This window comes from Poeciliopsis prolifica, unplaced genomic scaffold (genome assembly GCF_027474105.1).
Source record: "Poeciliopsis prolifica strain line A6 unplaced genomic scaffold, Auburn_PproV2 SCAFFOLD002, whole genome shotgun sequence".
In the NCBI taxonomy this organism is placed as follows: domain Eukaryota; kingdom Metazoa; phylum Chordata; class Actinopteri; order Cyprinodontiformes; family Poeciliidae; genus Poeciliopsis; species Poeciliopsis prolifica.
The window spans coordinates 23,661,774-23,674,763 of NW_026562377.1; the positions used below are offsets into that span (position 1 = coordinate 23,661,774).

Consider the following 12,990-nt stretch of genomic DNA (forward strand, 5'->3'; position numbering starts at 1 on the left):
AATGCTGGAGAACATTTTAATTTAATTCCATCAAATATATTGAAACCAAAGGACTTTAAAAATGTCCCTTTAAAAATTTAGTCATGTTTAATACTAGGAAGAGATTATTGCAAATTAAAATACAAAAGTTCTTTGTCTCGAGCTCAAGTGACAGAAATAACAGGATGTACACATTCAAAAGTAATTTGTTGTATTTGCGTACTGTTTTAAAACAAATATGAATTTTATCGCATGCAGAAAAATTATGGCAGTTTGGATGAGGAGGTCAAAAATAAATGCTAGAGTATAAATCAATGTTTAATGCTTTATAATAAAAAAAATTAAGTCTTAAACATTTCAGAGTGTGAAAACATGTCGCTTACAACTTATATTGTGAATCTAATGTCTACGCCAATGAAAGTTTTGGTAACAATTTACCCAATGTTTTTTTTTTTTTTTTTTTTTTTTTTAATCCCTTCGCTCCCCTTTCACTCTTGTACAAGTGTTTATAAGAGAATGTGAGAACTGCTTACATTTTTGGGGTGAATGAAAAGATCGACTGATGGATTTGACCTTTTCAGGGAGCCGCTGTCAGACTGCCTGAAACACGTCGATCTGATCCCTCCCTTCAACCGGATGCTTTTGGAGGTGACCTTCGGGAAGTTGTACACCTGGGCGATCCAAAATGTTCGCAACATCCTGCTGGAGGCCAGCGCTCGCTTCAAAGAGCTGGGTGAGTGCTGGGAAAAAACGGATCATCACTTTCAGCTACATATGCTCACGAGTTCGGCTGTAGCAGATTATTTTTATAATTGATGAATCTATTTATTCTCACTATTAATTGGATAAAAATGTAACTTTCTGAAGATTATTTAATAACTTCTCACTATTTTTATGGTCCCGCTGTAGAAACATTTGCAAGGTATTTTGATAATTTTTCCTCATTTAAACGCCTTTTCAAATCTACACATAGATGGAAAAACCTCCCCACTGTTTTAGCAATTTGAATCACTCGATCTTTCTTGTGCCACAGCATCATTGACTTTATTATGAGAATGTGTTGATTTTTACATATCAAACTTCATTATCAGGTAATTTGCTGTCTGATGTAGGTGTGCAGCCGGTCCCTCTACAGACCATCACCAACGAGAACCCGGCCGGACCAAGCCTCGGCACCATTCCGCAGGCCCGCTTCCTTCTGGCCATGATCCACATGCTGTCCCTGAAGCACGGCTCCAACAGCCTCAGCCTCTTGCTGAACTCTGGCCTTCTGGCCCTCACTCAGAGCATCCTCAAGCTTATAGGTGAGATTTCACCAGGTGACCCGAAACAGGTGGATTTAGGAATCAATCTGAGTTTCTGTTTTACGCTGCCGACGTTTGTAGGACCCAGCACAGACAGCAGCGAGGAGGACCTCAGTTTGTGCGCTCACGGGGGCTCTGCCACGGTTCTGGAAGAGTCCAGAAAGGAGGCGGCCCCCACGCCCCTGCCCGCTTCCGGCCCAGAACTCGCCGCCATGATGAAGATCGGCACCAGAGTGATGAGGGGAGTGGACTGGAAATGGGGCGATCAGGTAAATAAATGTTTTTATTTTTTAATTCTGGTTAATTTCTGGCTCTGTAATTAATTAATCGGATTTTAGATGACAAAATAAGCAACATTTTCAGTTCAAGATCCCTTTTTGCTGCTGAATTCTTGAATTAGCATTTGAGATCAACAAAGATATTTATCGTTTTTAATCTGTTTAACCATCAAGTTGTTGCAAAATGCTTTTGTATCTAGTTGCCTTTCAAGTTTTTCATGATCATTCATGGAACTGCTTAAAAAAAAAATATATATATATATATATATATATCTGTAGATGCAAACTGTAGACACTGACATTAGCGGTGGGGATGTTGGTGCTGCTGCAACATGTTTAGCATTGAGATGCTATTTTAGCATGAACAGCTTCACTGATAAGCAAACTCTTTTTAACACAACACAATAGTCTTATTTCAGCGTCCCGTCAGACCGGTTTTTTAAAACAAAAATTAACACCTAGTGGGCCAAGAAAAGTGACTGTGTTGTCCGTCGCTGTTCATGGATGTCACTTGTTGGTCAGAATTACGGATGTGGCATAAATGCAACACAAAGGTATTTTTTGTATTTTGTATGTTTAAAAACAAAAACCCGATTAATTGCATTAAAATTGTATTAATTAATTGAAATGAACACGTTAATGAACTTGTTATTGTGTTTAGTTTCAACGATTTCAGTCTTCACGGTCATTCCAGGACGGCCCCGCTCCCGGTCTGGGCCGGGTCATCGGAGAGCTGGGCGAGGACGGCTGGATCCGGGTCCAGTGGGACACCAGCAGCACCAACTCTTACCGGATGGGCAAAGAGGGCAAGTATGACCTGAAGCTCGCAGAGCCGCCACCGGCCGCCCAGCCCACCGCCGAGGACTCTGACACGGAGGACGACACAGGTCGGTGTGAGGGTCTGACCGCAGCTCCAGGGAACACACAGACGTCAGAGTAGGAGCTTTAACACGGCTTCCTCCTTGTTTCAAAGAAGGCGAGCTGATGGAGAAGAGCAGCCACCCAACAGCCATGATGTTGACCAGCACCGTCAACCTGCTGAAGACGCTCTCTCTGTCCGCTGGGATGTACGCCGAGGTCCTGCAGACGGACGCCATTCGGACTCTGTGCGGACTATTGAGGATGCTGGTGGAAAGTGGAGTGAACGACAAGTCAAGTAAATAAACTGCTCATAATGATTGCGATTGAATTTTCAATTTTTTTTTGGAGATCTTTTTAACAGGAATTGATTTTTGGTGTCAGGCTGTCACTCCCACAGGCTGGTGTCGCGGGAGCAGCACCGGAGCTGGTGCACTCTGGGCTTCATCCGCAGCATCGCCCTCATGCCCCAGATGTGCAGCACGCTGAGCACCTCCGCCTGGATTGGCCTTCTCATCCGAATCGTAGAGGGCCACCAGTCCTTCAACGCCATCACTCTGCAGAGACAGGTTGGATGTGGATGCTGGATTAAATTTAGCTTTTGGTTTCAGCTTGGAAAGCGGAAGCTGCAATCCATAAATGTTCTCCAAATAATTTTTTAGTATTGAGCTCAATGAAGCTTAAGTGTAGGATAAAACAAACACCTGCTTTTAAAATTTGTTTTATTTTAGTGTCATTGTAAGCGTGACTTTTTTGTTTTTTCTTCTGTGCTTTGGAGTAAAATTGTGACCGAAATTTGTGACCCCCATCCTTCTTTTTTCCTACTGTTATTTAGTCATTTGTTTTAAAAGCAGAGCCAATTTTAAGCTGTGTTTCTCATGGAACAATGGCTGTGAAAAGGGGTTTTAATCATTTAAAACCAAATTGTTGACAAAAAAATCACATTTTAGCATGTGAATGCTGATTGCTAATAACTTTAGCGATTAGCATGAATAGACCTAAAATTTGAGCCAGTAAAAATGGCTCAATATTAATAAAAGTGCCCATTAAAAACTGTTATAGTTTTCTCTGCAGTAAATGAGTACTTCTTAAAATTTAAAACTTTTTTTTGCATTAATGTAATTTGAGTTTATATACATGAAAAAGGGTTTGATTTGACTGGTAAAATAATACTTAAGTATACAATTGTTATCTTAATGTTCAATTTATGTGGCCCTCAAAAGTCTAGAGGGCCACATAAATGGTTATGGTGGGCCGGATTTGGCCCGTGGGGTTTGAGTTTGACACCTTACAGAATGTATATCTTCACCATAACTCTTAAGATTTTCAAACCAATTTCTGTTTGAAAGGATAAAATGGAGACACATTGCTTAATACATTTTCTCTTCCTAGTATCTCCTAAAGTCTTGCTCTCTCTCGCTCGGTCACAGCATGCAGACCTTGAAAACAGGGTTTCCCACAACTAGGCAGTTACTGGTTACGTCTTCTTACATTTCTACTCAGGATTAAACTCAGGAGACAATGTGACAGAAATTTAATGGACATTTTTTCGTTTTAGAAGAAGGGAAAACATGGTCAGTCTAGAAGCACTCAAAAAAACGTAATCTGTAGAACAAACTCTGTTTTCTCTCCATTGTAAACAGATCCTGGCACTGAGACTCCTCCAAGCAGTTTTGCCTTCATGGGACAAGACCGAATGCTCACAGGACATGAAGTTCCTGGTGGAGAAACTGTTCAGTTTCCTAGGAAGTCTTCTAAGCACCTGCTCCTCAGACCTGCCACTTCTCAGAGGTCAGATGAGTTTTATGTTGAAAATTTTTGTTCTAATTCTTCATTTCATTTTTGTATATATTTATATATAGCGTTGCATATATTTTAAAATAGTTTAATGTCTCCACAGAAGGTTCCATGAGAAGGAGGAAGTCCCGCCCACAGGCTTCTCTGACAGCCACTCACAGCAGCACGCTGGCGGAGGAGATTGTGGCTGTGCTGCGCACGCTGCACTCCCTCGGCCAGTGGAACGGTCTCATAAATGATTACATCAACACCCAGCTGGGCTCCATTGGTGACATTATGGCCGGCTGTCAGTCTGAAGCTGTAAGAGTTGCTGCTTTCGTAGATTCAGCTGATTAATCCAGTCAGAAAAAAAAAGGGGTTTCATGGAACTTTTCCTTCTCGCTATTTTCATCCTAGAGTTTCCTGGAAGAGTACTTTCCCGACTCAGACGGTCCCCGGGTCTGCAGCCTGATGGCGGTGCTGGCTGTGATCGGCGGGATCGACGGGCGCCTCAGGCTGGGCGGGCAGGTCGTCCACGAGGAGTACGGAGAGGGAACGGTGATGCGCATCACCCCAAAAGGACGCATCACGGTTCAGTTCCACGATATGAGAACCTGCAGGGTTTGCTTGCTCAGCCATCTCAAACCGGTATGAGAGACATTTAATTGCTTCTCTGTTCGCAGAACAAACAAACGAACAGATTAATTTTATCTGCTGACCGTGTTCCTCAGCTGCCTGGTGTGGCCTTCAGTGTGCAGAACCTGCCTCTGAATGAGCCCATGTTGGCCGTTTGGGCTCAGCTGGTCAGCCTGGCTGGCAGCAAACTGGAGAAGCAGCGCATAAAGAAATCCCTCAGCCGAGGACTTACAGGTACAAGAGGCAAATCTTTGCAGCTGCATTTCCATTAACTGTAGAGTTAGACAAAATGGGGGTGCTGCGGTGGTGCAGGGGTTAAGCACAACCCACATGGAGGCTTTAGGCCTTGACCTGGCTGTTGCAGGTTTGATTCCCGGCCCGGCAACCTTTGACGCATGTCTTCCCTCTTCTCTTATTACCCACTTTCCTGTCAGTTCACTATCAAATAAAGGAGTCAATAAAACCTTAAAACAAACAAACAAACCAGCACCATGGCTGACTCATGAATGTATTTCATCTAAGTGTTTACATAAGTTTTAATTACTTATTGCATGAAATGGCATATCCAATGGTATATGTGATTTTTATTTTATTTATTCAATTGAAACACCGCAACTACTTTTTTTTTGAAGACATTAGCAGAATATAGACAAAGATTTGCATGTTTGTAATTGAAACAGAGTTACTGTCAATCTGATCTATCATGATACTAAACAAGCAGATATTCTACAGACAATTTTTTTATTGTTTTGTAATAGTAAAGTTTGATTGATTATTTATAATTATGTTTGCAGCTGACCAGGTGGACATCCACCTCCTGCGCTGCCAGCAGCTGAGGCTTTACATTTTAAAAGCAGGCCGAGCTCTGCTGTCCCACCAGGACAAACTGCGACAAATCCTCTCCCAGCCAGCAGTCGTTGACATGGGACCCAGCCCCAGTGGTAACGTATCGATATTTATTATTGATTTATTGCCCGGTCCTAATGTTAAGCTTCTTTTTTTGGAGGGGGGATTTGTTTTCTTTTCATTTGAATCAATCACTGTTATTGAAAGGAAAGCACGTTCACTTAACAAAAAGATTATTCATCCTATGAATTATTCTTTTAATGTCAAAGTGAAGCACTTCATTCCTTTTTCTACAAACTGCCTCCTTCTAAAGAGGTTTTGTGAGAATGAATACAGGTACATTTAGCTAGCCGCTGAGAAGAAAATGTGACATAACACTCAGATTTTGCTAAATTTTCAAACCTACTTCTGCGCAGACGATCCGGTGGCGACGTCCCCTGATGTCGGGGACTTGTCTCCTGAGGGCCCGCTGCCCCCTCTGATCCTGCTGCAGCAGCTCCTTGCTGCTGCCACTCAGCCCTCGCCTATCAAAGCCATTTTTGACCGACAGGAGATGGAGGTAAATGTTTACTTCAATCAGCTGGTCAGCAGTAAATCGCACCTATCTTTGTGCGCTGCATTCAGATTGACCTCTGCCTGTATGTGTGTGTATAGGCAGCAGCTCTGGCCGTGTGTCAGTACCTGGCCGTGGAGTCGGCCCACCCGTCCTCTCCGCTGTTTGAGGAGAGCAGCTCCAGTGAGGCCACCACGCCCGTCACCATACAGCATATCAGACCCCCCAAGCAGAAGAAGCAGAAGACCTCCCCTGTGCCTCCCTTACCCATCGTCCTCCAGCTGATGGAAATGGGCTTCCCAAGGAAAAACATAGAGTTTGCCTTGAAGTCTCTGTCTGGCACCACAGGCAGTACCTCTGGTGTCCCAGGTAGAACATCGCGCCGCGTATCGTTTCATTAAATACATAAAAGCTTTTAAATGGGGATCTTGATCGTAACTGAGCTCATACATCAGGTGTGGAGGCGCTGGTGAGCTGGCTGCTCGACCATCCCGACGTCCACTTCACCGAGCTCTCTGATGCCGACACCGTGTCCGATGAATACTCGGACGAAGAGGTTCTGGAGGAGATAGAGGAGGCAGAGCCGACCTTCTCCGTTGTACGTTTCCTATTTTTCTTCAATTTACACATCTTTTTGTCTATTAAAGCTGGGGTACGTAACTTATAAAATATATTCTTACATATTTGTTAAAATATCACCCTGTCGTGACTGTAGTAAGACTGATAATCTGTGAGAAGATGGAACTCCTCCTCTTCTTCCAAATGCTACGATTGCCATGTGCAGAAAAGCAACACTCGATGAAACAACCAATCAGTGACATGACAGTTTTAACAAATATGTAAAAAAAATAAACCACACTTATTTTTTGGTAAAAGTTACATACTGCGGTTTTAAGTGCTATTCATGACAGGATGCACTGATAGATTCTCCTCTCTGCTACATTAGCCTGCGGGAGCTGTGGTGACTGAAAGTCAAACTTTTAAGAAGAGGTCAGATTTCCAAACAAACGATGATTACGCCGTCTATGTGAGAGAGAACATCCAGGTAATGTTCTGCCTGAGCAGAGTTGTTTAAACTGCATCAAGGGATGCACTAATCTAATGACGGGGTTATTTTTGGCTTCCCCTGCAGGTGGGGATGATGGTGAAGTGCTGCAGAACGTATGAGGAAGTGTACGAAGGAGACGTTGGGAAGGTGATCAAGCTGGACAGAGATGGACTTCATGACTTGAACGTGCAGTGCGACTGGCAACAAAAAGGAGGAACGTACTGGGTTCGCTACATCCACATTGAGCTGATTGGTACGCATTTGCTCATTTGAAGGAAACTTGAAAATGTCTTTTAGTATAACAACGTATAGCGTCGTTATACTAAAAAAAATCTTCACTTGTGTTTCCAGGTTTCCCACCTCAAAGTTCACCTTCTCACATAAAAATTGGTGACAAAGTTAGAGTGAAGCCCACAGTTACAACGCCAAAGTACAAATGGGGCTCCGTAACACACAGGAGTGTCGGGGTAGTGAAGGGTAGGTCTGATTTGGTTTTATGGTGTGTGATCTCTGTCTGGCATAGTTTTGAACTAAACTCTGTTCACCGCTCACAGCTTTCAGCGCCAATGGAAAGGATGTGATTGTAGACTTTCCACAGCAGTCGCACTGGACTGGTCTGCTGTCTGAGATGGAGCTGGTGCCCAGTGTTCACCCTGGAGTGAGGTAACTTATCCGGTAGTAGCGCTGGAATTTCTTCAGGGGCTGAATACAAATTCGGCACACTTTTCAGTTCTTTAAAAAAAAAAAAATTAAGACCATGTATCATTTGTATTTTCTTTCACCATTATGAACCATTTTGTGTTGGCCTGTCACATAAAATAATGATAAAATGCATGGAATTTTTTATTGTAATTTGAGAAAATGTAAAACTGTTTTATACTTTTTCCTCTTACTGCATCTCTCCACAATATTAAAACTTCAAAACGTCTTGCTGCCCACAGATGTGACGGCTGTCAGATGTTTCCCATTAACGGCCCAAGATTCAAGTGCAAAAACTGTGACGACTTCGATTTCTGCGAAAGCTGCTTCAAGACGCGCAAACACAACATCAGACATTCCTTCGGCCGGATCAACGAGCCCGGTCGGTCCTGCTTTCACGCCAACATTGCATCTGTCCTGCGCGTTGTTCTGTGTTTGAGTCGTTAACTTTCTTCCTCACCGCCTCCAGGCCAGTCTCCAGCCTTTTGTGGTCGTTCGGGCAAGCAGCTCAAGAAGCACCACAACAGCCAGCGCGGGATGCTGATCGATGATTGGTCCCGCGCCGTGAAGAGCCTCAACGTGTCGTCCTCCATCAACCAGGCATCCCGCCTCATTGACTGCAGCGATCAGTGCTGGCAGTCCTCCGGCTCGCAGGGAAAGGTAAGCTGTGGCTCAACATTAGTACAGCTTTTCAACTTAAACTTTGTCCTGATCAGGATTTTTCTTTTTTCTGAAAAAATATTGGAGTCAGTTAAGAGTACTCTTGCTAATGGCCGATTTTCATGTACGTCATATACAACATGAAAATCAATGCCATGCATTGATTTTGAAGGCTAGAAAATATATTTATGTATACACATCTGTATTTCTTTACCATATATTTATATCTTAATATTTATAATTTGACATGCGTGCTTAAAAGGATTATTTTATCTTTCCTTAAAATAACATACTATTTTAATTAATATTACCTTGTATGATCAATATCAGTTGATAAACTAGTAGTCAAAATCATAGTTGATCATATAGTGTAAGCTAATGCTAGCATTTAATTAGCTGTTTTGATATAACTTGTTGATAATTCAACATATCAGTGCATTTTCAGTTAACCTTTTTCAGGCAGAAAAACTACAGAACGTTTTATTTTTTCCTGCTTCATGAACTTAGAACTTTGAACGTCATAGAATTTAACACATACTGACAGGATTTCCGGTGTTTTTTTTTTTTTTTTTCAGCATTGGATTCGCCTCGAGCTTTTCCCAGACGTTCTGGTCCACAGGCTGAAGATGATCGTAGACCCAGCAGACAGCAGCTACATGCCCTCACTGGTGGTGGTTTCAGGTGACTTCAGATGAATATTAAATATAAATAAATACATGTTTTTGCTTGGAACCGTTTCCTGTTTAATTTCTCTTAACAAATGTGTAAACTGGTCTATTTTGAGGCGCCTCACAACTGTCTTTGAAATACACTGCTGGCATTAAACAAAGAATAAAAAAATATGTCTCACCGATACAAATATCTGAAGTTTAGCATTGGCCGATACGATCCGATACAGAAAAACAAAGCCGAATCGACTGAAAATGTCTTTTTTTTTTTTTTTTAAACATGGACAAAAATGTACTGAATTACAAATGTGATAACTCTGCACCAGTAAAGAACACTAATATTTTCACAAGCTTAGTCAAATCTGTAAAAATGACAACACTGGAATTTGTTGATTCAGTTCAATTCGGAGTATAGCGGCTAGTGAAAACATAAAGGAATTGAATCTGACAGATATCGTACATTTACTGTGATTGCTGTGATCAAACATGTAAAAAATAAACTTTGAAATGGTTCAGAAAGTGGAATGATTCGATTCTAAATTTTATGTTGGATAAATAATAAAGCATGATGTCACTCAGAGCCCAGCATAGAATTAGACTGACTAGATCTGTCCTTACAGATCAGGCACCTGAGCAAGAATTATTTTCAGTATCTGGACCGATGTAGATATTATCAGATCAATACATCTCTCTTCAAGACTCAAAATGTCTTAATATGCATTTTCTCTCTTTTTGTCCTAATTTAAGATGGAGTAAGCAGTAGTGTTTGCTGATCATTTTTATTTGCTCTATTACCAGGTGGAAACTCATTGAATAATTTAATCGAGCTGAAGACGATTAACATCAACCCCACTGACACCACCGTCCTCCTGCTTACTGATTGCACTGAGGTTGGTAAACTTCCAGATGTTCTTATTAGTCATTTCATTGAGTTTTGTAATCGTTGTTTTTTTTTTTGTTTTGTTTTTTTTTAACAACACGTCTCACATCAGTTTCACAGATACATTGAGATTGCGATCAAGCAGTGCCGTAGCTCAGGTATAGACTGCAAGATTCACGGACTTCGCATGGTGGGACGCGTCAGAGCCGAGGATGAGGACCTGGCCACAGTTCCCTTCCTGGCGTCCGACAACGAAGAGGAGGAGGACGAGAAAACCACGGCTGGAAGGTGAGACGGCCCAGACTTCTGACTGATGTAGCCAACTTTCTGCTCTTATTTGATGACTGAGGTGGTGGTGTTTTTTTTTTTTTTTTTTTTTTTTTGCTGCAGTTTCGCTCGGAAGAAGTCACCAGGACTGGAGTCGGCAGCCACCATCAGGACCAAAGTGTTCGTTTGGGGGCTGAATGACAAAGACCAGCTGGGAGGACTGAAAGGCTCAAAGGTGCAGTTTCAATGAACAATAATCCTTACTGTATATTCACCTCCTCTACATGGATGACATCAAGCTGTATGCCAAGAGTGAGCGAGACATCGACTCACTGATCCACACCACCAGGATCTACAGCACTGACATTGGGATGTCATTCGGACTAGAGAAGTGTGGTCGGCTGATCACAAAGAGGGGGAAGGTGATCCACACAGAAGGAGTCTCACTCCCACAAGGAACAATAGCAGACATAGAGGACAGTTACAAGTACCTACCCTTACTGACAAACAAACAGTGAAATGTCCTTTCGGGAAGGGTTAGGTCGCCGTCTTCAGTCTGGTGATTTGGTCTGAGCTGGTCCTTTTTCTCAATGATAATTTTATTTACAGACACTTCTTGATTAATTTTATTTATTGTTTTTGTTGTTGTTATTCATTTTGTAATTTCTAGTGCAAATGTGTTGGTACCCTTAAAATCTGAAAGTTCACCCACAGGAAATAGAATTTTGTTTTACGTTAATTCTTTAACGTGTTTAAGTGAAACAATCTGTCAGTGGAACAATCCCACTTGAAAGAAATTTGCATGCCTGTGATTAAAAATACATTTTTAATCCAAAAATATGGACTTAAAGCAACACATGTTCTACACCAGGTTAAAAATTTTCTTTTTTATAAAGTTTTTTTTATTCTGATAAACCAGTCTCTGTACATTAGTTATTTGCTGTGACAAAATGCAGAACATTTCAAGTGTTATAAATCCGTGCTGTGTACGTTCTCTGCAGATCAAGGTCCCCTCCTTCTCTGAAACCCTCTCTGCTCTCAACGTGGTGCAGGTGGCTGGCGGTTCCAAGAGTCTCTTCGCAGGTAAAACGGGGAGGAAAACCTTTATTTTCCCTTTAGCTCCTCCTGCGTTATATTTTGTTGGTGACTGCTGATCCATGTTCAGTGACCGTGGAGGGGAAGATCTACGCCTGCGGAGAGGCAACCAACGGCAGGCTGGGTCTGGGCCTCTCCAGCGGGACCATCCCCATCCCCCGTCAGATCACAGCGCTGAGCAACTACGTGGTGAAGAAGGTGGCCGTGCATTCTGGCGGGCGCCACGCCATGGCGCTGACCGTAGACGGGAAGGTGTTTTCCTGGGGCGAAGGAGACGACGGCAAGCTGGGGCACTTCAGCAGAATGTGGGTTTTTGTTGGAAACATCATTTCTGTCTGTGAGGGATTCAAAATGCTGAAGAGGCATCCGTCCTCTCCCTCAGGAACTGTGATAAGCCCCGGCTGATCGAGGCTCTGAAGACCAAGCGCATCCGAGACATAGCCTGCGGCAGCTCCCACAGCGCCGCCATCACCTCCAGCGGGGAGCTGTACAGCTGGGGCCTGGGGGAATATGGCCGCCTCGGACATGGGGACAACACCACCCAGCTGAGGCCCAAACTGGTACGTGCGCGTCCTTTACTGGCCCCACCACCTTACAGAGGCTTCTCACTCAGCTCTTATGAAACACCTGTTGAAATTAGTCAGATTTTTGTAGATTTTGTTTTGCACAATGTGTATTTATGTATAGACCTGTCGCAACAATCAGTGAATCAATAAATTATGAATCACATGAAAATTAAACTCCATAATTTCCATCTGCATGTTGTTTTATTCTTTTTCTTTTCTCTTTCTCTCTACTTCCCAAAATGGATGATAAAAGTCTTCAGTCTGGTGATTTGGTCTGAGCTGGTCCTTTTTCTCAATGATAATTTTATTTACAGACACTTCTTGATTAATTTTATTTATTGTTTTTGTTGTTGTTATTCATTTTAGATTTTTAAAATGTTTTCCAGTTCCAGAGTTAAATGTTCATTCGTATTTAAAGTTGTTTGAGTGTTGTGAATGTGTTCTTGCGTTATTCTGCTGTTAAAATTGTATCACTTGAGAACAGTCTCAAAACAATGTAATTGTTTATCGCAATAACTTCCGGGACAATTTATCAGGATTGATTCAGAATTTGTTATTGTGACAGAATTTGTGTGAACGGGCAGCGCAGGACCGATGATCTGTTTGTGTTTTTGTCGTGCAGGTGAAAGTGCTGCTGGGCCACAGAGTCATCCAGGTCGCCTGTGGAAGCCGGGATGCTCAAACTCTAGCCCTGACTGATGAAGGTATACCTGTTCAACACACCAACCTCTTGTCTATGTTGGCCAAATAGACGATTGAACATTTTAAGTTTAAGATTATGTAAAGTCAGTCAGAAGTACATCTGATCTGCACAGAGACCAGGCTCTTTCTTTAGCCACTAAGAAGATCCTAGCATAATTCTGGCTTGATATCTGAC

At 42.4% G+C, this 12,990-nt stretch overlaps 1 protein-coding gene across 2 annotated transcripts in view; it reads left to right on the plus strand.

Annotated features, from left to right (window-relative positions):
- The window catches only part of herc2 (HECT and RLD domain containing E3 ubiquitin protein ligase 2), a 53,114-nt gene that overhangs the window by 23,239 nt on the left and 16,885 nt on the right, over nucleotides 1-12,990 (plus strand). The window contains exons 34-61 of one of the 2 annotated variants that reach the window (XM_055047656.1): nucleotides 561-712; nucleotides 1,092-1,283; nucleotides 1,365-1,552; nucleotides 2,256-2,448; nucleotides 2,535-2,717; nucleotides 2,804-2,988; nucleotides 4,063-4,210; nucleotides 4,320-4,516; nucleotides 4,613-4,843; nucleotides 4,927-5,065; nucleotides 5,626-5,772; nucleotides 6,094-6,236; nucleotides 6,332-6,599; nucleotides 6,686-6,828; nucleotides 7,177-7,275; nucleotides 7,363-7,531; nucleotides 7,630-7,755; nucleotides 7,833-7,941; nucleotides 8,220-8,359; nucleotides 8,447-8,637; nucleotides 9,213-9,318; nucleotides 10,104-10,195; nucleotides 10,298-10,473; nucleotides 10,576-10,687; nucleotides 11,454-11,535; nucleotides 11,618-11,852; nucleotides 11,930-12,107; nucleotides 12,736-12,817. In XM_055047656.1, coding sequence (XP_054903631.1) covers nucleotides 561-712; nucleotides 1,092-1,283; nucleotides 1,365-1,552; nucleotides 2,256-2,448; nucleotides 2,535-2,717; nucleotides 2,804-2,988; nucleotides 4,063-4,210; nucleotides 4,320-4,516; nucleotides 4,613-4,843; nucleotides 4,927-5,065; nucleotides 5,626-5,772; nucleotides 6,094-6,236; nucleotides 6,332-6,599; nucleotides 6,686-6,828; nucleotides 7,177-7,275; nucleotides 7,363-7,531; nucleotides 7,630-7,755; nucleotides 7,833-7,941; nucleotides 8,220-8,359; nucleotides 8,447-8,637; nucleotides 9,213-9,318; nucleotides 10,104-10,195; nucleotides 10,298-10,473; nucleotides 10,576-10,687; nucleotides 11,454-11,535; nucleotides 11,618-11,852; nucleotides 11,930-12,107; nucleotides 12,736-12,817 — 4,406 coding nt within the window. The remainder of the gene's footprint in view (nucleotides 1-560; nucleotides 713-1,091; nucleotides 1,284-1,364; nucleotides 1,553-2,255; nucleotides 2,449-2,534; nucleotides 2,718-2,803; nucleotides 2,989-4,062; nucleotides 4,211-4,319; nucleotides 4,517-4,612; nucleotides 4,844-4,926; nucleotides 5,066-5,625; nucleotides 5,773-6,093; nucleotides 6,237-6,331; nucleotides 6,600-6,685; nucleotides 6,829-7,176; nucleotides 7,276-7,362; nucleotides 7,532-7,629; nucleotides 7,756-7,832; nucleotides 7,942-8,219; nucleotides 8,360-8,446; nucleotides 8,638-9,212; nucleotides 9,319-10,103; nucleotides 10,196-10,297; nucleotides 10,474-10,575; nucleotides 10,688-11,453; nucleotides 11,536-11,617; nucleotides 11,853-11,929; nucleotides 12,108-12,735; nucleotides 12,818-12,990) is intronic. The other variant, XM_055047665.1, reaches the window with a different exon arrangement.